General features: G+C 35.6%; 1 protein-coding gene across 3 annotated transcripts in view; it reads left to right on the top strand.

Moving 5' to 3' along the window:
- The window catches only part of l(2)41Ab (lethal (2) 41Ab), a 119,713-nt gene that overhangs the window by 35,853 nt on the left and 56,111 nt on the right, over positions 1 to 27,749 (top strand). For all 3 annotated transcript variants that reach the window (XM_081731973.1, XM_081731974.1, XM_081731975.1), the window contains 5 exons: positions 5,116 to 5,273; positions 7,834 to 8,078; positions 18,139 to 18,382; positions 23,435 to 23,617; positions 26,821 to 27,066. In XM_081731973.1, coding sequence (XP_081588099.1) covers positions 5,116 to 5,273; positions 7,834 to 8,078; positions 18,139 to 18,382; positions 23,435 to 23,617; positions 26,821 to 27,066 — 1,076 coding nt within the window. The remainder of the gene's footprint in view (positions 1 to 5,115; positions 5,274 to 7,833; positions 8,079 to 18,138; positions 18,383 to 23,434; positions 23,618 to 26,820; positions 27,067 to 27,749) is intronic.

Here is a 27,749-nt window from a genome sequence, read left to right on the forward strand (position 1 = left end):
ATTGAAAAAATTAATTCTTTTGAAGTTCGTTCTGGCAATGCTCTTCGAATATTCTCAACAGTTATCCTTGGATCTAACATTGTCCCATTAAAATAATAATAATAATAATAATAATAATAATAATAATAATAATAATAATAATAATAATAATAATAATCCAATGCTTTAGACTAAAGGAGACGGATGTTTAATGAAGGTAAATGATTTTGAAAGAATTGGTAGCATAAGAATGTGGGAAGAAAAGAGAGAACTTCAAGACAACCGATGCACAGGATTTTGTCTACCGTAAACTCTCATGTCCTGAAATCGAACCATGGACCCCATGAGTGTTCTACCATTGAACTAGCGTGTTCGCATTTCCCAGTTGTAGTGGAACTCCTAAGATGTTGTTTAAACATTTGAAAGACCTAATAATGAGACGTTTATCCTTATATTACTAAGACACAGTAACTAAGTAACTATTGAAAAGTTCGATGGTTTACATATTATTAAGCAGCTATGTGGCAAGAATCTGTTTTGTGTGCGTCAAATGTGTAGATTAGTATTTAACAACAGCTGTGAGATCAGGAAAAATGCCTACCACGAAAATATATGAACGAATGAAGTGTGTTTCGAAAGATACACGACGTTTAAATTGCCAGTAGCTACAAAACATTGAATAATATACGAATAGTAAAGTACAGACATCTATAATGTACAGTATATGTTGCTTGCACGGATATTATGTGAGATTTGCCTAGAATTTTTGTTGTTAAACCTAGGAGAGCGAGAGTTTTGGGGAGACCAAAAAAGGTAAGAGGATAATGTAAAACGACTTAAGGGTGTAGGCCATGCCAGGGAGGATTGATTTTATATAGAATAGAGTCATTAATAATAATAATAATAATAATAATAATAATAATAATAGATTAATTTCGATGGAGGCAACAAATTTTTCTAGCATTTTTTTATACTTGTTAAGATTTTAACAGATATAGTGATTAACAACTCAGAATCATTATGGTGGTTTGAAGAAGAAATACAATCGTTATAGTTAATGCATGAGGTTTTTCTGTATTTTCATCAGTACTTCTATTATTAATATATTTTACAGCGCATTGTGACTTCCGGCAGTTTTTGGTTTCCAAGTAGAGTCAGATTCTTCACTTTTTGATTAAGAAATTCACAGACGGAATATGTCATAATTTGATAGCTCAGTTTACAACTTCAGATACACTTGGGCTTCAGTGATTTTCGAGACACCGAAATAATAGGTTTTTAAATAAAGTTCTAAAACGCTAAAGCTGTTACTGTATTTTCATATTATTTTACATAACATCGTATAATACAAGAGTTGGATTTTTAGTAATGGTAACAACGGTATATCTTGAGAAGTAGATTACTTATAAAGTTCGAAGATTTACAGACCTTCGATGAAATCACCAGCATTGTGAATCATGCGTTCCCAGCGATGTGCAAGCCACTGGATGCCGTTGCCAGTGCCTAATCTCTGCATATTACGGATGGAGCGATCGGTCGCCCGGAGGAGATCAACTGTACGGAAGCGTATCCCACGATGTGGTTCCTTCATCTTCGGGAAGAGATCGTAGTCGCAGGCACTTAAATCTGGAGAATGCGGAGGGTGATACAGCACTTCCCAGCTCCAACAATGCAACAAATCAGTGACCGCACTTGCTAAATGTGCCCTTGCATTGTCATGCAGAATGATGAGTGGGTTCGTCAGGAAGTGATGTCGTTTTCGTCTTACAGCTGCTCGCAGATTGGTTTGCAAAAAATTGCAGTAGTACTCTGCACTAACGGTGTGTCTTGGGGAACGGTATGGTTTATGATTACACCATTCCAGTTGTATGCAATGATGAGCATAGCTTTCACATTGGTTGGGGTATTCCGAACTGTTGTTTTTCTCGGTGACCCAGGATGACGCCACTCGTTTGATTTCCGTTTCAACTGTGATTGATACGCTCTGGCCCAGGTCTCATCAATAGCAATGATCCGCCATAAGAAGGCCCCACCCTCACGTTGATACTGCTCTAAGTATGTTTGAGTGGCATCATATCGCAGTCACTTGTGTTGTTCAGTTAGACAATGTGGAACCATTGCTTGAGGCAATTTTACGCAACCTCAGGTTCTTTTTCAGAATTTTCAGCATAGTCGAATGCGCTAGTCTTGTATCGTTGGCCAATTGACGAATCGTGGCGTTTCGATCCGCTAGCACTAACGCGTTCATATTCTGCACATCTTCTTCACTTACAGGAGGATGGCCGGAGCGAGGCATGTGTATGACTGTTTGTTATCCGTCATTAAAGGCTTTGACTCACTTTGCTACTGTACGGTATGGTAATGCACTTGCATCACAAATATCTTGCAATACTTCGTAACACTGTTTTGCATTCCTAGCTCTAGCGCATTCAATTTTCAACCAGCTCCTTGTAGTGTTTAATATTTTGTAAGGATCAGTTGAATTATTTTGTATGCATAAAAAAGAAAAAAGAGAATTGAATTGGTGGTATTATATTGTAGTTGGTTACACTGAGTGTGAAAAGTTAGTCCAATAAGTCAGTTGGAGAGATATGATCCTAGTGTTAAGACGTCCGTGCGACATTGTAAAATGGTAATAGCTAATGCCAAAATATACTGATTCAATATATTAATTAGCAATAATTTAAATACAAAAGTATTAACCCGTCCATGCGAGCTTTTATTATAGTGTGCTATCGAAAGAGATTTATAAAAGAAGTTTAGTGGAGTCAGATTACAGAGGACATTTTCCTTTCGATAAAGAAGAAAAAGGAACATTGCATCCTCTGATCTTGCATCGTAAACATGACTGTATTCCGCAAGCACTCATGCAGCATGACTGTAGTCCACGAGCACTCACTCAGAACTGTCTTCTAACTGCTGGCGCTGCGCGCGCATAGAGGGGAGGGCAGGCGAGTTCATGCGCTCTGAGGAAGGGTTGGCATCTAACCTACCGCTGATATAAATTATAATGGATTGCTTTGTTCCCGAGTATATGTATAGCAGTGTTGCCATTACTGAAAGTCCAACCCTTGTACAAGAAATGAAAAGCTTAATAAAGAAACAAGTATGCGGCGATAAACCTTGTGGTAACTTAAGACATGGAGTTAATTAATTATATAAGATAATCAGCATACTGGGAAAATGCACTAATATATATATATATATATATATTGCCAACCCCCCTTATTGTGCCTTTATAGCAATAGCGTAGCTCTAAAATGAGGGAGATTGTCCTCTGAACATTCTCTAAAATGTCCAGGAAACGTTTAGTAAACTTGTCTCAAAGGAAACAAATATAATGCCAAGTTTCATCTTTAAAAATCTGTATTTTCATTAGTGATTGTCATTGATGTGTAATTGTATGGTGTGTACGGGATAGGCAAAACTTTACCAGATCACAACTCACAAAGCCTGATTATTTTTTCTATTTGATAACGATGATCAGATAGCAAACACATACCTCTTAAATGGAAGATGTTGGTCGTCTTCTTCGAACAAGGTGCAGCTTAGTGAAACTCCTAAGACTAGTATCGATGGAACTACTTGGAGTGAGAACTTTTAAACGATTATAAAACTTAACTGATAATAGTTCAACATGACTCGTAAGAACTTGCTGTCTAGCTTCTTCCTCTGATCTGAACTGATCTCCTCTCACTAACTGCTTGCTCTGAATGATCCGTTCTACTCTGATCCTGATTCTGATCCCAATCCTATCCTTGGTAGAGTATTTATTTGGAAAATGTTGATGTCTAAACTGCTACCTTGACTCACGTCACTACACGTGTTTGCTTATCTCATTGCCGAAATTTACATTTCTGCAGTGATCATCAAATAGACAAAATCCCCAGACGTCTATCTCCGTAATCTGACAGTTTTGTCATATCCCAAAAATTGTGTTAATGTTAACAAACAAATCTTACAACAAATCTTACAGAAGCTCTTACACTGCAATTTGATTGTTTGTTGTCCTTCGTCATCACAACATTACAAATCCACATGTCTGTGTTTACTATCTTACATAAAACAAAAACAATGACTTGGACAACATTACGATCTCATCACAATCTTGCAATAGCTTATTAATGTCTTTCTTTTACCTAATTTTAATTTTGTAATTTCTTGTCTTTAATTCTGTAATATCTTCTCGTCTTTATTTTAATCAATTTTAATAAATTTCCGAATTATAATTTTATTTTAACTTAACTCTTCATCAATATATATATATAAAATTGTATAAATACATGTATTGTATATATATATATAATTGTAATAAATGAGGTAATTAGATCATAGCATTAGTTTGCTTTTCAGTATATGGTCAATATAATAGATTTCCATACAGGAGTCTAGGCCCTAGGAGATTTTATAATGTAAGAACTTCCATGATATAAACACTAAGTATTGGCACCAAGTAATCCTGATGTTAATACGCTGCTTCAGTTGTCATTAATGATTTCTTTCAGTGAGAATGTGCAAGCTACGAAAACGATACCAATATTAATTGTAGATTAATCATTCTTAACAAAACAGAAGTTATATTGCTGTAATGGCGATTACAACTGCATCTCTGAAAGTGATAACCTGTTACAGAGCAGTAAACAATGATCACTAGACGTGGTGCCGAAAACATCACTCTTGAAAATTCGAGTTTATTATAATTTAAGACAAATCGTAATACTAGGTAATTATGTTGGTTAACAATGTGTTTAGTTGTTATAACAATCAGGAACTTACATTATTCCGATTCTTTCGTTGTTTAGCAATGAATATTATTGTTATAATAATTTTCAATTAGTGTTGTATACTAATGATGCCAGATAGATTCTCCGGACTATTTATTGTTAGTAGAACTTCCCGCTGTCGTCATTAGTATAATACACTAACTGTAACTTATTCTAACAATTACATTCGTTGTTAAAGAACGCAAATACCTGGATAATGTAAAACCCTGATTTTTATAACAATAGGACCCGTTTCTTAACAACATAATTGGCCGGATTTGTGGTTATCTAATTCCTAGCTTGCTGGTACTACATTTATTACAATTTATCCTCATATATATATTGCTACTCATTTTTAACGTTTTCATTTCAGGAGACCAAATGAGGGCGGAACTAGAAAAGCTTTCCTTCTTTGAGATTCAGTTCCGTAACTGGGTGGAGGAAATTGAGAAGGAATTAGCAACACAGCAGCGAATCTCAGAGAAGGCAAAGGCTGAGAAAAGGAGGCTTGCTGAGGAGAAACGTAAACAGGTAACATCATTAATATAAATTATAGTGGTCATTTCTCGCGAAAACGTGCCCCCGCGTACCGTAGTCGCTAACGATCTCGCCTTCGATGCGAACGGTCCCAGTTCGATTCCCGATGAGGGCACTCAGTCGAAAAAGTGTAAAAAGCTTTTTCAGGCCAGCCATTGGGAATGACGTTTTCCTGGGTTTTCCTCATGCACACCAGGCAAATACCGGGGTGGTACCTAACATCTAGGTCCCAGGCCGCTTCCTTCCCTCCCTTTTCTCGGATAGTGTGCTCACCGAGGGACGTCATTTCTCGTATGTGATGGGCTAAATGGCCATAGATGCCGAAAGCCCAGAAATCTAAATCCTAATCCTAATCTCGCGAAAACCAAGATTTATGCGGGATTTTAGACCGGAAAGAGACTGTAAATTTTTCGGAAATTATGTTTCCTAATTCATCCCCCTGTAGCCTAAAGGACATAATGATAATGCATTAAAATAATAATAATAATTTCTTTTTTTCCTAAGACATCACAGTTATAGTGCTGTTTGGTTATAAATTGGCTATATAATTTAAACTTTATATATTTTTAACAAATCCTCGGGAAATTAAAGAAGTTTAAAATCATTGAAGTGTAACGTACAGTTAACAATTAACGTTTAATTGATTTAAAATGCTTGTGAGATATTTTCACAAAATGATTGTTGGAAGAGAGTAAAATTTCTACAAACTAACACAAAATTATAAGTTTCCATGAAAAATTTCTGCATAAGTTTTTTACAGCAACAAGACTTTCACAGAAAGAGGATGCTAATTCAACGAATTTACATTAAATAGTGCAAGATAAACTCCTAAGAATTGAGGTGACTTTCACGAAAGTTGTCCAGTTCTGCTGCTGAGAGTCAGGAGCACAAAATAGTACTTTAAACTTTAGACGCAGTAAATAAAGGATTATTAAAAAAGAATGGCACAAAACTAAGGTGTGTTTATTTTGTACTGAAACGATATACAAAAGCAAAATTGGACGGAAAGAAGAAAGGAAAGTTGTAAGATTTATAGTCTGTGTTTTTTGTTTACGTCAAATCCACTGAAGGTACTAATTGTTGTATAAACAATTAACAATTCAAATCGTGACCACGAAGATAAAATGTGAGTATTGTGTGATGGAATTTGCACGAACAAGGTCTGTCATAACAGTGTTGAAACATTTTCTTTCAAAATTCAAGAAACAAGCACGGCACAGGAACTGCATTTCACTCTGGGTATAGAAGTTTGAATTCACTGGATGTTTGTGTTCCGTTAAAAGGCCTGGTCGACTTGAAACATAAAGGGAGAGAGTGGAAAGGATTCGTGCTGCATTTAAAAATAGTTTAAGAAAATCAACAACACGACCTACTAGAGAAACGAATATGCTATAAACCACTGTGTTGTGTATTGTACCAAGGCGTTTATGCTTCAAGCGATACAAACTGCATCTTGTGCAGGTGCTAAAACCAACAGACGTGCAAGAATGCCTTACCTTCTGCATTGAAATTTAGAACAAGTTAGAAGTTAGAGAGGATGAATTCGCTGACAGGTTGGTGTTTAGTGACGAAGCGATTTCTCGCATTTGAGCTGGAAAATAAATCACCATAACGTTAGGACCTGAGATGCACAATACCACATATTATTGTGGAACACGAAAGAGACTCACACGATAATCAACCGGAAAATGTACGAACTTTTTTTCTTTCTTTCTTTTCTTTCGAGGCCACTATAACTGGCCAGACCTATCTTGACATGTAATCAGAATGGCTTATAGAACAACTGGAAGAAGATCTTTCTACCTCTAATTCCATTTTTCAACAGAATGGGTCTCCTTCCTATTTCTGTCATCATTTTCGCGAGTACCTGAATGTTAACTGACCAGGACGTTGGATCAGCCGTACAGAGAATTACAATTTGCCTACGCTGACCTGGGTGCCGAGATCATGCGATCTGATGGCTTGCGATTTCGTCTCGTGAAAGTTTGTGAAGGATTCTGTGTACGTTCCTCCGTTGCTACAGGACCTGAGATATTTAATGGAACGGATTTCTAGTCCAGTGAAGCAGATAACTGAGGATAGTTGGGACGCATCCAGCAAGAACCGGATTATCGGTTGAACTTACCCAGGATGTTCATATACAACACTTGTAATGCCCACAAATACTTACAAACTTTCTTTCTTCGTTCCGACCAAGTTTGCTTTTGCATGTGGTTTCAGAATCAAATAAATATTCTTTAGTTTTGCACATTCTTTTTAAACAACTTTGCATTACGTTTACAAATTATTATAAACATACTCCAATTCATACCTTTAAATAATTATTTATAGAATCTTAGTTGGAAGTAATCTAGGAAAAAGGCATTTGGAAAGCTGAGAAGATAAGAAAATAGTATACAATAAAATCTGATGTAAGATAGGAGCACTAGAACAAGATTGACTGTAGTGTTAAACCTAGAGGTTCATTAACCCATAGAGATAATACGTTGCACTTAACTCTGTTAAATCCAAAATTTTTTATAGCCAACTCAATTTACATAATTTTTTCTTGCAGGATTTAGTTCTACATAGAATGACTCAGTCAGCTGGTCGCCTGAGATCACAGATATTAATGACTGAAGCCCAAACAATTGTCAAGGAAGAGGAGAAGAAGCGGGTTCTGGACTTACTGGCTAATGCTAGTACCGATGTTCAGGCTTTGTCAATGGAAGAGAAGCAGTTAATTAATGCTTGGAATAGCGTGGTGCTAAATATGAAACATAGGGATCACGTATACGGTAGACTACAAAATGAATACAAGTAAGTTGAAACTTGATTTGATAATCAGGTAAAGTGGACTCATTTTACTCAATAAAATGCTAGGAGTAGTTAGTAAACTCCTGTGACCCTTTTGTTTCTTTCTACGCGTTTTTCTTTTTCAGTGGTGCTTGGTGTAGAACTGTGTTTTTGGCTATGCAGAACCATCGAGATTTAAAAAAAAAATATATTCCATGCTTTCTCAAGCTATGCATACTGAGAAAAAGTGTTCTCTTACTCAATTAATCCAAAACTATTAGCTTATATTACAAGTTTTAGAGGGTTATGTATAACGTTTCTAACATTAATTTTTATCCACATTAAGTCAAAGATGGAGAAGTCCTTTGCAGCTCACGGAAACTCACGATCATATGAGCTTTGGATAAAATACGTATTACTTCCTCGACGATAAGTATTTATAATATTTGGTCTCGAAATTAGTTTTCCTAATTTTTCATATTTTCGGAACAAAGCGAATTAGGACCATGTTTACTAAAATTTTCTCTCTTATTGTGGTTGGTACAGTTCTGGTTACAGAAAGTGGGACTGCCTTCCAGAGACTAAGTCCGAAAAAATTATCCTAGATACTCACCAATTCTCTTTAGCTTTGCCTCTTTTTCCCTGCATTTTTTTTATCACACTCAGAGATGGAAATTGAAGATAATAATGCAGTATGCACATAATAACTTCGTTGTAGACAAACAAAATAGTAACAATACAGAAAGTTGTGGTAATTTTGTGTCGCAATGTGATAGATTATTTATATTTTTAATTTAGAGTGATTTAATAAGTGATGGAAGTAGGGAAAAAATCGTAAGTACAAACAGACTGCAATGATTAAGATTATTTATATTTTTAATTTAGAGTGATTTAATAAGTGATGGAAGTAGGGAAAAAATTGTAAGTACAAACAGACTGCAATGATTAACCATTTGCTTCCTGCGATTTGCTAATTGTTTTCCTGCCAATTCGAGTGTCTCCAAAACATACCTTTCTCCAGTTACCTTCCTTAGAGCCAAAACTAAGCAGTAACTTACAAAAAATCCATTGAAGTCAGCAGGGTAAAAGCAGGTTGAGAGGGAACTATATCTGGAAACAAAGTAAAATCATTATTTACTTACAATGTAAGTATTTCAAACTAACAGAAAATAAATCAAAACCTGAATACATTTTGCTGTGCATAAGACAAGTTACATTTTTATTTTTTTTAAGCTGGACTCTTAAAACAATATTTTTTTCTGAGAAAAACAGATAAAGACTTCTGTAATTTATTTTGTGTAAAGTCTTTCAGCAAGTAACCCTGTAATTAGTATTCAAAATAAACATATAAAGTCGATGAGAAGAATCTTAAAATTGTGAATCTTTACAAAACATATGTTTGTTACTTCTATTTCTGGTGCATGAGGTTCCTGGACTTTATAGTGGATAAACACTATGAGCGTGGGTGTTTTCGGAGTTCTCTCGTTTCTTCCCACCTTCTTCATTATACCATTATGTTCCGTCTCATTATCACCATCTCTTTTAGCCTCGGTGCATAAACGTTGAATGTTATACTAAGAAGACTTTTTTTTTCTTCTAATTAAACCCCCCCCCCCCCAAAAAAAAAACTATTTTAAGCTAAATTGCCAGGAAGAGAATTTGAAATATTTAAAATGGAAGGATAATGCTGATGTTTTATTATGTCAAAATAATCCTTATGCATTTTAACTTAATAGTATCTGACGACTGAAAAAAACGTAAGATTATTATAACAGCATTACTTAGTCAGTGGTGTCCCCCCCTGGTGTCCATGACGCACCACCCTCAATTGTCTATCCGTAGGTGTTCCTCCATGAAAAAAAATCTTTTCGATTAATTTTTATATCCCCTCAAACATATTTATATAGATTTTTAACCCCCCTAAATATTTCAATGGAATACATAGCCCTCCTTTGTGGGCACCCCTGACTTAGTAGAAGTTCAATAGCTTATATTTGTGTACATTTACGTCATTCGTACTTAATAACGATCTCACTTGCGCCGATTAAAACTAATAAGAAATTTTGCACGTTTGCTTCTCGTTCCTTTGCTTTTCTAAGGTAGACCAATATTAAACTAAAATCCAAATTTGCATTCATGTGTAACGTAACTGTTACCTTTATTTGTTTAACTGTTCTAGACTAATGTATCTACATTATATTTTCTGTATATTGCACAACTTAATCCAATATATATAATCCTGTATGAATCCCAAATATAATTTCCAACCCTGGAATCATCCGAACTTAACATTTTAACATTCTTTCATAGTTTCTTTAGCATTCTTTTTTTCTGCCATGAAATTATGTTACACATGATAGTGCAGTATTGTAATAACATCAAACATGAATTTGTGTATATTATATATGGAGTAAACTTTTGAAAATAACTTTAAAAGACGTGAAGTGCAGACTTCACTCCGGTTCTTCTTCATGAACTAGTAAGGAAAGGAAAACGCTCAGTGATAAAGTAGTTGAATGGTAACCTGCGTGGAAAATACAAAAATGATAAAACCCAAGATCGGTGGTTCGAAACTTCCTACGACCTGCAAAAGTTTTTTTTCTTAAGAAGAAGAAAAAGAAGTATGGCAAAGGGACAGGGTATTAATGGTTGATGTTATGTCAGAAAAAAATCACAATGACGTAATCTACCAGGCACATTAAGAGACACCTGCTTCATGCCAAAAGAATCGTCTACAGCAAGAAACAACAAACATGACTACTTTCTAGGTCTCTGTTGTAAGGAGCGAAGCGATAGCAAGGTGGTGTAGGTAGAGTTGTTCACTGACGAATTAAAAAAAAAAAAGAAAAACGGTGAATCAGAAAGATAGTCTGCAAAAGATGGAAAAACCTTTTTCGTTGTTTATAACTGTTTTCTATAGTTGCACTTTCTAGCTATATTTGCTTTTTTGATTTTTTAAATATTTTATTTATCTGAAAATGTATTATATAAAACTTACAAGTAGAAGATCTATGTAAATCATATTGTTCTATAAAAAGTAATATATATATAGTGTTACTTTTGTATTTTGTCTTGTAAATGAAGGGATAAAAAATAAATCTAACAAGCACTTGCGTCCTTTAAGGCTTTGTAAGGAAACAAAATTCCCGTTCTTTGCATGGGGAAAATAGGATATGAAAAATATTTGAATCCTTTCTCCATTAAGATATACATTTAATGAAAGTGTAATTATAAAAGCCCATAAAATACTCTATTTTGGCATATATTTCGAACTTCCCTTCCCCTTTGGGATACGTTTTTTAATCAATATGACATGAGAAAAATCTTGAGGCAAGAGTTATATTCCATGGTTCATTTCAAATGAGTAAGCAGTTTACCGTGATACGATCAGAAACAACAGATGACGTCTATATCAATGTGGCGAAAATATATAGAAATTGCAACTTCCACCCCCCTTAAAACCAGAATTTTGGGAAATACTGGTGCATGTGTCCGTTTATTTGTAATGAAGAGTTTATATACATATTTCATCTTCCTAACTTCAGGGGCGATGATATATTCTACTTACCTAATTAATTTTAAACTTCATACCCCCTTTAAGATACACCCTTTAATCAAAGTAGTGATTCAAACCTAACTCGAAGTAGGTACTATGTACAGTGTATGTTCCAATATTAATTTGAAAGTATGCAGCCATTTTCCAGTGACGGGATCACAAATAAGACAACATTGCTTTCAATACGGAAAAAGAAATGAAAAAAAAAAAAAAAAACGCTGGGACACGCGTCCGCTTACTTTTGATGAAAAGTTTTATGCTGAGTTTCATCTCCCTAACTTCATTGATTTACGTGATACTCTATTCTGGGTAAAACATTTGAAACATCTTTCCACCTTTACCTCCCTTAGCAGAAACATTTTAACCCTTTCTGTGAAGACATCCAGGGAGGGCTGTTTAGGAAGTCCGCTTAAAGCTACTTCACGTCGCCAGCTGTTCTGCAACGATATCCTTTCAGGGGAGATATCCTTTACAGAAAAAAGTCTACGGGAGCCAAGTCGGGACTGTATGGTGGCTGGAGCAGCGTTGCCACGTTAGATTTGGCCAGGTTGCTAGTAACGACGAAGGTAGTGTAAGCTGGTGCGTTGTCATGATAAAGTTTCCAATTGCCGCTGATGTCTGGTCTGACTTGTTGGTCCTTGCTCTCAGTCTCTTGAGGACTTCTATGTAAAATTTAGAGTTAACAATCGTCCCGGGAGGTACAAGCTCACACTACCTTGGCCACTTGACAATGTTCCTCTTCGTTTCGGGGTCGTATATTGGAATATCCACTTTCATCACCCGTGACAACATTGTCCAAAAAATTGAGGATCATTTTCACACATTTCCAGAACATCTTGATAAACTTCCAGCAACATTTTTGGTTGGCGATCAAAATTCTTGGAATCAGCTTCGCAGACACTTTTGACATGTGCAGATCCTTGACCACAATCTCGTGGTCGATAATTTTTGGAATATTTAACATGTTGGCCATGATACGAATACTCATTCAACGGTCTGTTTGAGAAAATCCTTTCACACGAATCACATTTTTGTAGTTCGAAGAGGTTGGGCGTCCAGCGCGGACTTCGTCGTCGACCTCTTCACGACCTTCCAAAAATGTCTTGTGCCATCTGTGGACTTGCTTTGATAAACACTAATCTCCGAAGGCCTGTTGAATCATTGGAAAAAATTCCACTGCAAACTTTGTGAATTTCACACAGAACTTGATCGCGTATCTTTGTTCCAGTGAGCGCTGCATCACGACTTCTACAAGAGACGAAACAGAGGTTTACGAAACCGCTCGTCCTTTACCTCCGAGAGTTCGGAGACAAGTAAGCAAGCACTCACTCGGTAGTTGACTTACACATCATTGATTCCGGCGGGTAGAGTGCGCTGCAATGTAGAGGTCGCTTCACATAAAATGTTTGACATTACTTTCCAGATAGACCATGTATGAATAATGAATCGTTTTATTATTATTATTATTATTATTATTATTATTATTATTATTATTATTATTAGTAGTAGTAGTAGTAGTAGTAGTAGTAGTAGTAGTAGTAGTAGTAGTAATAATAATAATAATAATAATAATAATAATAATAATAATAATAATAATAACAGTAACAACAACAACAACTACTACTACTACTACTACTACTTCTATTTCTTCTTCTTCTTGTGACCACTGAACCATATTGGGTTCTGTTGACCAAGTTATTTCCTTACGAAATTGGTATTGATCCCAGTAAAATAGAGTGACATGCCGTAGAATTACTACACCAATCCTTTCCTTGTGATCGCGTTTTATTTTTAAGGTAATTGTGGCCTCTCAGACGTGCCCATCTAATGCTTATGAAATGAAGGAGAAAGTGTGCGGGAATAATTGAAAAAACAGTGGAGCATTGGCAGACGAACACAATAGATTCCACTTAGAAAACTTCGCAGCAACCTTATGTCAGATTGTCTTCCGTATGTGTCAATACGTTTCTTTGAACTTATTATACGTACTATAGCGTTATCTCACTAATAAGGGACTTTAATTTGATTACAGAGACTTATCTGTTTCCATCCGAACAACTTATAGACAGCGACAGCTACTAAACTAGGTTGCATAGGGGAGCACAACTTTACACACATATATATCAGTCTCACAACTATTGTGCTACAGAGTAAAGGTGTCATAGGGGACAAAAGCTGCTGAAAAAATCGCTTTTGAGAAGGTCCCATGAAGATTAGCATTATTATTTTTAGTAGAATAGCGTTGGAATGATTACTTTGGGGTAAGACGGGCTACTGTTAGTGTTATAATTAAACTCTATGCACAGCAGCCTTCTCCATAACCCTCATCACCAACGAAATTGCATCTACAGAGGGCGTCAGTGAAACTCACAAGACATGTGATGAAGAAGATTGCGGGTTGTGAGAATTTATTACTACATCGTATCATGACCAAAGATTACGTGTCTCAACTAATAATGAATGGTTCAGTGCATCACACATTGAGGCTGCAAACTATTCGCAAGGTCGACGTCCATGCGTGAACACCACGGCATATCGCGGAGTGAAATGGCTAGAGCAGAAAACTACAAAACACCTAGCTGGTGGCTACTGGATTTTTTGTTACAATAGATGAAGCATGGATCTACCTAAGTGGTTGTGCAGAAATTGGGACCGTCGCCTGCAGAGGTCTGCATGAAAGAGATCGATGTACCGCTGTGCTTCGATTTTAAAAAAAAAATCTCGGGTTTAATTTTTTCCTTGGCTTTTACTGCAGAGGGAAAGTCAAAATTCGTAAGAAAAAAAAAGTCAAAACCAATGCAGCATACTACCAAGAACATGTTCTATCCGCTGTTTACACAAACGAAGTATCAACATTGTATAGCGACGATCACCATCGGGAAACAGGTGAATGAGTACTGTTGCTCAGTGGTAGAGCGCTCACCTCTGGTGCTAGGGGTTCCTGTTTCGATCCTGGGATAAGTGACAGTGTGACGTACAACATCGTGTCCGGTGTCCGTTTCTTCCCACTTTCTCATTCCACCAATTATTTCATCATCATTCGCCTTCATTAATCATCCAACTCCCTTTCACTTAAAGAGCTTAACCGTGGGACCCGTAAAACTAGAAATTTAATTTCGTTTTATAGTTTAAGGTGCAATTCGAAATACCGTACTACGTTCAAATTGCAAGGCTCCCACCACATGTACCAAATGCGCACGCGCTAGCCATTAAATCAGTGGGTGGGGTTTTATCTCGAAACTTATCCTTCTACTGAAACCGGAAGTGACAGTTCTGCCATTTTCGGTTTCAAAATTACATTCTCACACTTTGGAAGTCTTGCGTAGTTTTACAATGTGAAATGAAACGCACTTGTTTAAATCAAAGTATTAGTAAGGTTATTCTGAATTTATGAAAGCCTTAGAAAGTGTTGGATATATTATTACAAAATGCTATTCATTTTAATAAAACTGTCTATACAAAGATGGCTTGTATGAGTAACTGATTCCTCGTTAATGTAATATAACTGGTATGCTGATAGCTTGTATGACCAGTGGCGGCGTTACCGGCTTCGGGGCCCCCCCGCAAAAACTGAACAAAAGGCCATGTGTTACTCGAACTTTATTTACAATTTCTGTTGCGTACTAATGTATCATTTTATAATGTTAACAGTATTATCACTATGATTATAGTTACTACGAATAATAATAATAATAATAATAATAATAATAATAATAATAATAATAATAATAATACAATATAACCCAAGTTAACCGAACTAAAGTAGGGTGGTTACTTCGGATATTTTTGTTAAGTCATTGACATCTATTACCGGACCTGTACTACATTATTTTTTATTTATCTGAAATGTTTTGAAGATCAAATAAGTTCAAAACTCTCTTTGTAGGCTACACTTACGCTCTTTATTAAAGTTAAGGAGCTCCATAGTGTAGTGGTGAGAGCGTTTTATTCATATCCACGTGATCTCAGGTTCAATCATCCGCTGGAGTACTCCAAATTTTTGGCGTCTGCCCAGCGTCGTGAGGAAAACTGAGATGTGATACGCCTGTTGGGGGAGGGTGACGCAATGGGCTGACCACCTGTTCGTCACTCAGGTGGTCGTAGGTCCACCAGTCGTTAACATGTGGCGTTGAGGCCGACTCAGGACTTAATATCTGTTATGCCAGTGGTTTCAGTTTTTAGTTTTTGTAAGTTAAATGAACATTTATAGGACTACAGTACATCTGTATTCTATTTGTAGTTAGTACTGCAATTGTTTATCCTTATGGCATTAGATTAGGCACAACCTAGCGCGTCCCCGTCCTCTAGAGTATTCCCGTGCAGTACAGTATATGTCTTTGGATTTGCGATTTCGCATAATTCGGGTTTCGGTTATCCGGAATTATACTGTAACTACATTCCACACAGAGAAAAATTAACGTAGAATATTTTTGTGTGCTCGCGTAAAACACAGTACTCTCATTGCCTAGAATAAAGCGGAAGGGAAACTCTTGTATCATCACATCGGAACACTCAACACAAAAACACACATGGTAAAACTATGGAAAGATACTATAAGCATTACTATCACTAGATTTCACTTGGAATGGAATGGAATACAAAATTTTAAAGAACTGTTTACACCAGTGCTATTCAATCGGGGGTACGCGTAGATATTTCTGGGGGTCTGTTGGAAATCTGTTGACAGTTCACTGCAAATAGAATTCGATAACTTGTCAATTTGTGACTTTTGTATTTATGCTCGAACAGAGTACAGTGAAATTAGTGAGTATTTCACAACTTCCATTTCCATCAACATATTTGTGTGAACAGGATTCCTCTGTATTAACATCAATAAAAACGAAGCACATAAATTGCTTGGATCCAGATTCAGCACTGATTCTCGCACTCTCGAAGACTGGACCAAGAATAGAGGCGTTGGCGTCGCTGAAACAAGCTCAGTCATCTCATTAATACGTTACTTCTAAAGTTAACATTGTCCTCAGCGTACGAATTATCAGGGAGAATGAGGGGAAAATCCTTCTCAGTAGAACTCGATGTCTCCTATATGTTTTGAAATTTCCCATGTTATTTTTTCGGATGCACACTTTATTCCCCCGTAAATGGTATTTTGATTGACACACTGATTTTTTTTGGGGGGTCTCTATTTTCCCCCACCTTTTAATCAACAGATCATGTGTATTAAGTTTAATAAGTAATTTCGGCTTAATTTCTTTTAAACAGCTTCAGGGCTACACAATTGGATGGTGAACTGTGTCTGGGGGTACACGAGGAAAAAAGGTTGAATAGCATTGGTTTACACAATATCCTTCGGTTCTTTAGGAACAAGAATTTCTCTATAATTTTATTTTTTTAATTATTATTATTATTATTCATGTTCGATGCTGAAGATGGCAAGCGCACACAATCTACCTTCTGTCATGGTGCTCCGTAAATAATTCTTGATAATTTTTAATTTTGAAAAACTTCTCTCTGCTGCAGTAGTTGTGACAGGAAGTGTGAGGTGCAGCTGTAAGGCAGTAGTCAAGTCCGGCAACAAGTTGCAATGTCTCGAATTGTTTTCTTGGTAGATATTTCCGGTAAACACGATTATTTATTGTAATACACGGTAATTGTAGTCTAAGATACACGATAACGAAAATCTATATATATAAAAGAGAACGTACAAATCCTTTGTCCGCTCATCACGCTAATACGGCTGAACCAATTTCTTTTATTTTTGGGGGGTTATTAGGATTTGGACCCTAGATGGTTTTTATCATATCACTTTAATTTTCAATTACCAGTGTCTTGAGATAATTGACCATTCAGGTGTCCATTACGTACAAATCCTTTATTAGTTCAATCATAGGTATAAAAATAAACGTATGTATATGCAACCCGCATGACCGTGTCACTCGGCGGGTTAACATAAATGACAGGCGTTATAATGGTTTTTATCATATCACAAAGCGAAAAAGTAAAAATTATCTAAGTAACAAAGTTTATTGCGTTCCGGGGTGACCGCAGCGAAGCGGGGTGAACGCTGCTAGTATGGCATAATAGACTAACATAATAATATACAAATGTTACACTGCAAAATAAAATCTTTGGAAAATCGCAAAGAGCGGCCTGACATTCATGTTCACAGGCATACCTTATTATTTAATTTTAATGATTACTTCATTATTTAATTCAATGAAACTGTTAGAATTAGTTATAGGTTGTGTAGAAACGCTTTCAAAATGCATTAAAATTATAAATAACATGTACATGGTGCCTTGCTGAGTGTACTTTGTAGGGGCCCCCTCAGGTCCGGGGCCCCCCCGCACCGCGGGGTCTGCGGGGCCCTTATCGCCGCCACTGTGACTAACTGATTCCTCGTTAATGTAATATAACTAGTATGCTGATAGCTTGTATGAGTAACTGATTCCTCGTTAATGTAATATAACTGGTACGTAGATGGTTTGTATGAGTAACTGATTCCTCGTTAATGTAATATACCTGGTATGCAGAGGATATATTTAAGTTATTTCTTATTGTTGGCAGCACTTTGCATGAGAACTACTTAACATTGCAGTCAGAAATTGAAGGTTATCGTAGATCTTGTAATAATGAAATGGAGAAGAATGAGAAACTAACCCTGATGTATAAACGAAGCCAAAATGATTACAATAATATCTCTAATAAGCTTAATAATATTGAAGAGAAGGCAGCTGAATTAGATGCAGAATGGGCTCAGTTTTCAAAAATGGTTCAGGAAACTGAGAAAGACCTCGCAAAAGCTCAAGTAGTAAGTATGAAAGTAAATCGTGATAGATAGATTAAATATTTGTTGCATGTCCTGATCAATACAATTTTACATTAAACTATTTTTTATAGATATTGATGTTAAATACATGGAACCCAAAGGGCGTGTGTCTCCAAAGGGGCTTGTCTAAAGAGACGTTGTCCCATCCGAAAAACTCATCGCTTAGGAAAGTACAAGATAAATATTTACAAAAGGTCATATCCATTTCATTTAACAACCCTCGACATGGGTTCGGCTGCATTTATTGCCATTGAGACGAAGAGATACTGAGGAGGTCAAAACCGGAATTCTAAATACCAAGTTCTCACTTAGATTTGTATTTTTATGTACCCAGTTAGAAGCTTTTAATTTGATACAGATTAAGTTACTATTCAAGTATTTTTACAGTTATAATGCTTAATAATTTTCTAAAACGCGATAAAAAAGTTTTGTGCTTATCCGTGTTTAGTAGGATGGTTAGTTTATTGCCTTTAACTGTTAGAATAATAGAGCCTGAGAACTAGTTCAGTGATTCCTGCTTCCCAGAAATTTCGTTAAAACAATCAATCACAGTTTGGAACACAAATGGAATATTTTATCATTGCTGACAAATATTATCTACTTGTCAAAGTTGATAGCAAAATGCACAATAATCGAAATGATGGTAAACAGGAATGCACTGTATTCGACCGATGTTTATTAAATTTATTTTTCTTTCATACCATTTATACGTGTTCGGGTTTCTATCCTCTGACAACTTTACAAATAAAATATCACATACGAAATTGCCACTCTTAGTTGCACATATTAACACCATTATAATAGCTTCCATGTTTCCCATAGAAGTAAAATGGTCGTCTGTCTCCCATAATAGAGTCTCGATACTAATACTCTTGTATATTCATATTAACCTTTCGTATTATTTTAATACATTTCTGTCCAACAGTTTTAACGATAATAATGAAAATAGGTGAAAAAAAATCTTCATCTCTAGTGTGAGTGATCGTTAATCGTGTGTCTGTTTTGTGGTTTGCTGATATCTTTGAACATGTTTAATTTCCCTACACAGAATGGGAACGTTATTGGAATAAAGTGGTATTATCAGATTGCTCATTTCACACTTTTCAAGATTCCCTGAATAAGTTTATATGTAATTTTTAGTATGATGTATGTGTTTGTGTATGTGAGTGAATGTGACTGCGATTATTTCGTCCATGATAACTCGCTTCAAACGACTGTCGTTCTAAATTGTGTAGACACAAATTCCTGATCAGTCTCTCCGTCTGATTAGATTTTGGAATAAATCGGAGAAGGGTGTAGAAGAGGGTGTGGTTGATATTAAAAAAAAAAAAAAAGTTATCCAGTAAAAAAAAAAATGCCGTTATCAGCAGAAGGCGAGAAAATCAAAATGCACACTTGACAGAAAGTTGGTAAGTACTCATTGCTCTTGCTGCTTGCTATATCAGTGATATTTAATCATGTTTATTTTTGTTTTAACTGTCAAGTCATGCAGGAGACTGTTGTCCTTTCGTTTGATCTACAGTTTTTACAGCGAATGAGTGTTCACTGACTGTGAAATGTAGATCAAACGAAATAACAACAGTCTCCTGCATGATTTGACAGTAAAACAAAAATAAACATGATTAAATATCATTGATATAGCAAACAGCAAGAGCAATGAGTACTTAGGGACTTTTTGTCAAGTGTACATTTTGACTTTTCTCGCTTTCTGCTGATAGCGGCATTCTTCTCTAGTGCTGCTGTGGGTGTGATAAGACAGTGAGTCACAACTAGAGGAAAGAAACGAGCTTCAGAACCTTGACTGGACTAACATTTCATCCTACTTTATTTTACGTCACAACAACGAATTTCCAGTTGAATTTGTGAACAAAACCCCTCTTAGAGTATGACATCATTCCTTAATATTTTGACCCCCTTCCGCTTAAAAACACAAATCGCGCTTTGTTGTGTGTTATGGTATACTAAAGGAGTAACTATTCCCAAAATTTCAGATAGTTTTATTCAGGCCCATTGGAGATATTGGACAGTGAAATGTGCCAAATTGGCTTAATTCCCAAACTTTACGATTTTTTTCAGACCTTTGGGAGCAGCTACAGGTCTGCAAATTTTTGAATATAAACTTATGACCGCGGACTACATACACACACAAATTCAGACCTCTACGTCAGTTACTTCATGTTCCCAAACATGTCTTCAATGTTCAAAAATGTTGCTACTATAGACCCTGATTTCACTCCTTTTAAGTGATTTTAGGCAAAAATGTTAAGAGATCAAAATTTTAGCTCTGCACAAGTTGGAGACGTTCAGCAGTTTTCAATTTGGTAGGACAAATACATGCTGAGATATTCAAAACAACGTAAACGCTTAAAATCGAAGAAACGCAAAATGGTGGTAGCCGTTGCATCGCCATGCGATGTTGAAAAAAAATAATTAATTGTGGCTTTGAAGTACTCTTATATAGGATAAACATTCATGAAAAAATTAGATTTTTTGGAGATGATCGAGCGGCAATTTTCCCTTTTTCTCGATCACTTAGCATGAATTGACCCAGTTATGATCTTTTCTATAATTTGCAGTATCAGCGTGTTGTGTAGTTAATTTCAAGTTCTGAAAAAAGTTTTGAATTATACCTGATACTCATTTAAATTCAGCTAGTACCAAACTCCAAATCGAACTACTTATTTCATTGTGTAACCATCCTCGTCCTTGTTCAGAAACAATCTTCCCAAAAATAGAGACTCAGTATATCTTATGGGCTACCCCCAACCACCCACTTGTTTCATTCATCTTTCTCTTAGCTGACTTTCAAATTCTTTAACCATGTGATGTGTAATACGATATTCTTGAGTAGTTAATTCCCTCATTGCTGCGAGTTCATTGGTATGATGAAGAAGCATAGTGGCTCAGTAGTAGAGTACTGGTCCAAGGTTCGATCTCAGGCAAGTACAGGGGCCGTCAAAAAGACCTCCCATACTTGGAGAGGACGCTGTGTAAGTTGTGGTGGGGGTACAACAGCGGAGGGGATATCGATTGATAGTGGTGATTGTCAGTGGTCACGATGGCGTGACGCGGTGAGCATCGTGCGTTTGTTGTGGAGGAGTATATTCATAATGGTGGTTCTGTGATTATTACTCATTTTGCATTCGGTTTGGACATGAACGACATGATTCTGTTCCGAATAGAAAAAAACTATTCAAGTTTGGGTATCAAACTTTTGAGCAACAGGTTCCGTACTGAGAAAAAAAATCACCTAGACCACTGCTATTCAACCGGGGGTACGCGTACCTCTGAGGGTACGCGAAGATGTTTCCGGGGATACTTAATCAACAGAACATGTGTGTTTAGTTTAATAAGTTGATTTCGATTTAATTTCTTTTAAACAGCTTCAGGGATATACAATTGGATGGCGAACTGAGGCTAGGGATACGCGAGAAAAAAAGGTTGAATAGCACTGACCTAGATGACCTCGGACCGTAACAACGCCGGAAATTGTGGCGCGTATGAGAGCGTCTATCCAGCAATCTCCAAAGCGTTCAGCACTTAAACAGGTCGACCAGGCGATTTTTTTCTCAGTTCAGAACTTATTACTCTAAAATTTTATACCCAAACGTGAATAGTTTTTCTATCCGGAACCATATCATGTCGGCCAAGTCCGAACCGAATGCGAAATGCCCGCTGCGTAGTAATCACAGAACCACCATTACGAATATACTTCTCCACAACAAACGCACGATGCTCAACGCGCCACGCCCTTGCGACTACTGAAAATGGCACGTATACCGCTATTGATCGATACCCCCCTCCACGGCTGTATCCCCACCACAACTCTCACAGCGCTCTCTCCAAATACGGGAAATCTTTTTGCCGGACCCTGTAGTTTGTGGTGGATAACATCGTCACGTGGGTTTTCTCGGTGTTCTCCTGTTTCCTTTCACATTCTCATTGCACCGACTACCATATAATCCTTCAGTTTCATTAAATTATTATTCTTCTTTAGCTTGCCGGGCATCCGTGGAACGTACAAGTAGAAACTTCATTTTATTTATTTCTGAACCTGCTGTAACATTTACATCTATAATTCTACAAGATGAAAATCAAAGTATCAAACCTAAATTACCCTTACGAATATTATAACATTTGTCTCACACATTTCATAATCTTTAGTGATTCTTACACAAGTGAACCAATTAGTATAAAATAAAATAAAACAAAAGACTATCAAAAATATTCAATCTACAACTGGCGGTCAGTCGTCCAGTACATGTGTCAACTAAATAAAAAATTCCTGCTTAAGTTAAATACTTCAAGGAACTATAAGAATTGTGCAGTTTTGCAGACAATATATATATATATATATATATATATATGTATAAATGAAAACACTATATTTGTGACTTAATAATTCTTGAACCACTCAACCGACCAACCGATCTCGGGTCAAACTTTCAGCATAGATAAGGTTCGGGCCTGGGATGGTTTTTATCATTTCACTTGGATGGTGCAACTTAGGAGAGGGTGAGATATATATAAAAATAATCGAAAATAACTGATATTAGTGTCGAATCCATAGTTTTAGGGGTCGCTGAGATGAACAGTTGACACTTCCGATGCTATTTAAATCCAAATTTAGCCCCACAACTTGAGGGAGGGGGATATATATATATATATATATATATATATATATATATATATATATATATATATATATATATATAACTGACTAACGGAATATACTACCAATTTTTCTTATTTAAACCCAGCAAAGTTGGTAATTGACGCTAGTAAATTAATAAAATGAAAGTTGTTGAAAAAAATATAAAATGACCATTCAGGATTATACATTGATAAAAACAGAAACTAGTCATTTACATATTGTATTGTATTACAGCGTGATTCAATGATAGACAAGTTGTTTTAGTAGAATTATAATGAAATACAAAGTACAAAAAAAATCTTATTTATGTATTGATATATGTCCAGGTACCAGGTATAAACTTTTTATATAATGAAATAATTTGTTGCTGTCTTTGATAGGAAGGAACCCAAAAGGAAGCGGCTCTGAAGCTACAGCAGCGGGAAATGGAGAAACTCGCAGCAGAAAAGATAGAAATAGAAAATGAAATAGTAAAACTGCTGCAGGAACAAGTTACTCAGGATAATGCGTCCAAGTATATGGAAAGGACTTACCGGGAGCTCAGGAGAAAAGCAATAGAATTGGTGAGTAAATACAATAATTACTTGAAAATAATTATCATTGAATAGAAAGGTACGATACTAAAGCTAGTTGTAGATACACATGAAGACATTTACGTCAATAATGAGAAATAAGATGTTGACAATGGTCTATATTTAAATGCACCATAATAGCATTTGCTAGATTGGACAAAGAGATTTTAAAACCTAAAATGCTCAGGGTGACCAAACAACGAATTACGGCTATATGTTTCAGAAAACATTTTATCAGAATTTCCAGTAACAAAAGAGATGCTCAAAGTATATACAAAGTACTTTGTATATAAAAGTCATTTCAGTTGCATTTTTAAAGCTGTATATCGTCGTTTATTTTGCAGTGCGCAATATTATTTCGCAATAATGCTCTTCAACGAGGCATAACGCATAATAGACCTTTCTTTCCATTTTATAATGTTAAGGTTAATTTCAATAAAATATTTAAATTCTGCATCATCTTGCTGTTGAAATAAATGTTGTTTTGTGGTTCTCTGTGCTTCTATTCAAGGTTAATAGTCATCCGATAGGATTTTAAAATAAATATTTGTTACATATTAGAAGGAATTGAGGAAATTGAGGAATTTTTCGGGAGTATTAGTTTTGAGGAAGAAATAATTCCTGATATACACATTAGTAATACGAGGGTAAGTCAAAAATTATCCGCAATTTAGCTATAATGTTTTTTTTTATATTGTTCGTACTGAGCTCTGTCCTCGTTCATTTTATTGTTATGCTGTTGTGGTCATGCTAGGAAAGTTTGATCTTAATTTCTGCATTTGTCTTCCTTTTGTTGCAGATAGATCATGGCCACTCCATTAAAAATTTGCACCAAAGAGGAACAACGAGCAGTGATACGGTTTGTGTGGTCGGAAGGTGTATCAGGAACCATGACTATGTAATTTTCAGACGACGTGCCACTTCATCAATAGTCACTCGTCTGTCTAACAGAACCATGTCACGTAAACGCTCAATGTTGTCATCGTTTGTGGTCGTAGATGGTCGTCTGGCTTCTTCCTTATGCGTAATACTTGTGCGACTATTTTTGAATTTTGAAATCCATTCGTAAACACTCCGTTGCGGCAAATCACAAAAACGGGATCACTGCTCGTTGTTTCTCTCTGGCGCAAACTTCTAATGAAGTGGCCATGATCTATCTGCAACAAAAGGAAGACAAATGGAGGAATTAGGATCAAACTTTAATAGCATGACCACAACAGCATAACAATAAAATGAACGGGGACAGAGGTCAGTATGAACAATATAAAAAAAGTTATAGCTACATTGTGGATAGTTTTTAACTTACCCTCGTATATTTCTGCAATGTGGTGATTGTATGTGAGTTATAATTTTGAGAGATGATTCATCCATCCACCCCTACTTTCGTTCGTTCCTTTATTTTTCTTTCTTTTTCCCTTTCCTATATAGACGCATAGATTTTGTTGATTCTTTTTTTTTGTTCGAAAGAGTATACCTTCCTGGTGGTTCCATATAATTGTTTTTAGAATCTGCTGATAATCTTTGGTGCTATGAAACTTCATAACGGAACTGGGTTAATTACGGCAAGGTAACATGCTTTTAGGCAACCATACATTCTCTAGCGTGGTTATGGTTGCATAACATCACAGGGGTTGTACTGCAACGTTTCAGTACACTTTCATGGAACATTATACTGTTCCTGTTATTCATAACATTCTAAACAAGTGAGTAACGTATGTGAAATCACTTAAGATTTTTATTTAAAAAAAATATATAATTATTACGAAAATGTTTTGTTTGTGTCATTTCTGTGTGCAGTAAAATGTTGCTGTAAGGAACATCAGCATAATGAAATGTTCAGAATTTCGAAATTACTCTTAGGCCTCTTCCTTTTTTTTTTTTTTTCTCCTAGTGTGTTTAAAAACATTTCATTTGACGAATTTCGAATTTTCAGTATAACGAATGAAAATTTTGTCTTTTTGCGTATATTTAACTTTATTTTTTCAAATTAAAATTGAAACTCATTCTGTTGTATAATACAAATATGTTTTCTTATTTTCATTATTTTATTATTCATATAATATGGTAATTTATTTTCCCTGCATGTACAGGCTTGTTCAAAAAACGTCTCTTTGGAAAGTCCTGCACTTTTACCTACAATTGGAATTAAATCAAACAAATATGATTTTTTTTGCCAGTTGAGATATTTATTTAGGGATAAAGTATTGTCATTTCCTATGTACGGTTACCAGAATATCACCTTTCAAAATAAAATAAAGTGGTGACCACTTTTTAAAGCGGACTGTACGTATTCGATTTAGCAAGACAGTGATTAGAAAGCAATCAATGCGTGCTATTCCATTAATAAGCTTTGCGCATTTTCCAATGCAAGACATAATTAACCAAGTCATAGTGAGGTAGCTTTTCTCTCGTAGTATAAAATATTATAAAATTAATTGCAATTGTTAATTAGGATTTGTTTTAATTATGTAGATGTTTGTTTTCACTTGACATTTCTCCTTAAGAATTGTTTAACACTATCTTTATTTAAAGCAAAAAAAAAAAAAAAGTTACGCAATAAATGAATGAATAAATGCTGAGGGGGACTACAATTTACGCTGCTACACTTGTCTGCTTTCATTGTCAAATTGTGCATTTCATATTTTTTGTTTGTAAAATCATGTTGAAGTAAATGTAGATGTTGCAGTTGACATAACAACATGTGAGTTCTTGAGATTGGTTTATTTCAATATAACAACATTTCACTGTAAGAAATTAATTTTTTGAAGTGCCCAGTATTTCGTTATATTGGTACTTTATTACATATTTATTTATAGAAATTAGACATAAATATGTAATAAAGTACCAATATAACGAAATAATGGGTACTTCCGAAATTAATTTCTTACAGTGAAATTTTGTTATATTGAAATAAACCAATCTCAAGAACTCACATGTTGTTATGTCCACTGCAACATATACATTTGCTTCAACATGAATTTACAGACAAAAAATATGAAATGCATAATTCGACATTGAAAGTAGACAAGTGTAGCAGCGTAAACTGTAGCCGCTCAGCATTCTAATTTCTATACTTCAGTTTTCTGAAAGGACATGCAGGAGACCATCCTCCGGCTGAACCTTCTGTGCTCAAAAAAGTCGTTTTGCAGTTTGAATTAATACGTTTTTCTTTCTTTCTTTTTTTTTCGGTATAGGAAGGTCAACTTGTGATAGTAGAAAACAAGCTGTCGAACTTAACTCTTCAAATCGAGCAACAAGCACGAACCAACTTACAGCGCCAAGAAGAGCTTGTTGAAGCGAAAAGGGAAGTAGTTTCAATGGAGGAGCAAATCAAGAAATACGAAGAAGAACGCGACCAGATCAAATATAAGATAAATTTGAAGCAAGGAGTTTTGGATAATTTAAATAAAAAATTAGCACAATATTTTAGTGCTACTGGGGTACGTATTTATTTGTAGTTTCCTTCAGATTCTAAATAAATGATAGGTAAGTTAAAAATATAGATATATGCATGATATTAATATTGTTTGATTTATAGGCAATGTAGTAATGGTATGTGAAATCCAGATATTGATAACGCTGGTGATTTCAAAAGTTTCGTCCGGGGAAGGACTTTTAATACACGGAGAGCGACAGTCTGGTAACGTACGTTGAACACGATCTGAGATATACTGTAGAGGATAATTTTTGTAACTTCAGGGGGAAATCAAGATTTTTCCACGGCCGATCCCTGAAATCATGACTGGGTGAGAGTAAATGACCAATTCTTTCAGCGCTTTTCCACGACAATATCTTCCCGTGACGCGATCAAAGCAAGTGGAATCCTGGATCATGACTTGCCAAACAGCGAAAGAGCTGATCTGGTTTCATAGTCATGGAGATCACCAAATCTAACGAATAAGCTTGATTAACTGCTTAGATGGTGTTTAAAGGACAAGGTTTATGTTCAGAAGTTTGTTGGCAAACTACGACAAGCTGTTCAGGAAAAAAAAAAACTGTTCTATTCCTGTGTGCATGTTCATAGTACAAGGGTTGCTTATATAAAAATATTTATTACGTAAAGATATAAATTAAATGTAGTTTGACAATAAAATAAAATATGGTTACTACGAGAAGAGGCCAC

Source organism: Thermobia domestica, chromosome 11 (genome assembly GCF_964235325.1).
Source record: "Thermobia domestica chromosome 11, izTheDome1.hap1.1, whole genome shotgun sequence".
NCBI lineage: Eukaryota > Metazoa > Arthropoda > Insecta > Zygentoma > Lepismatidae > Thermobia > Thermobia domestica.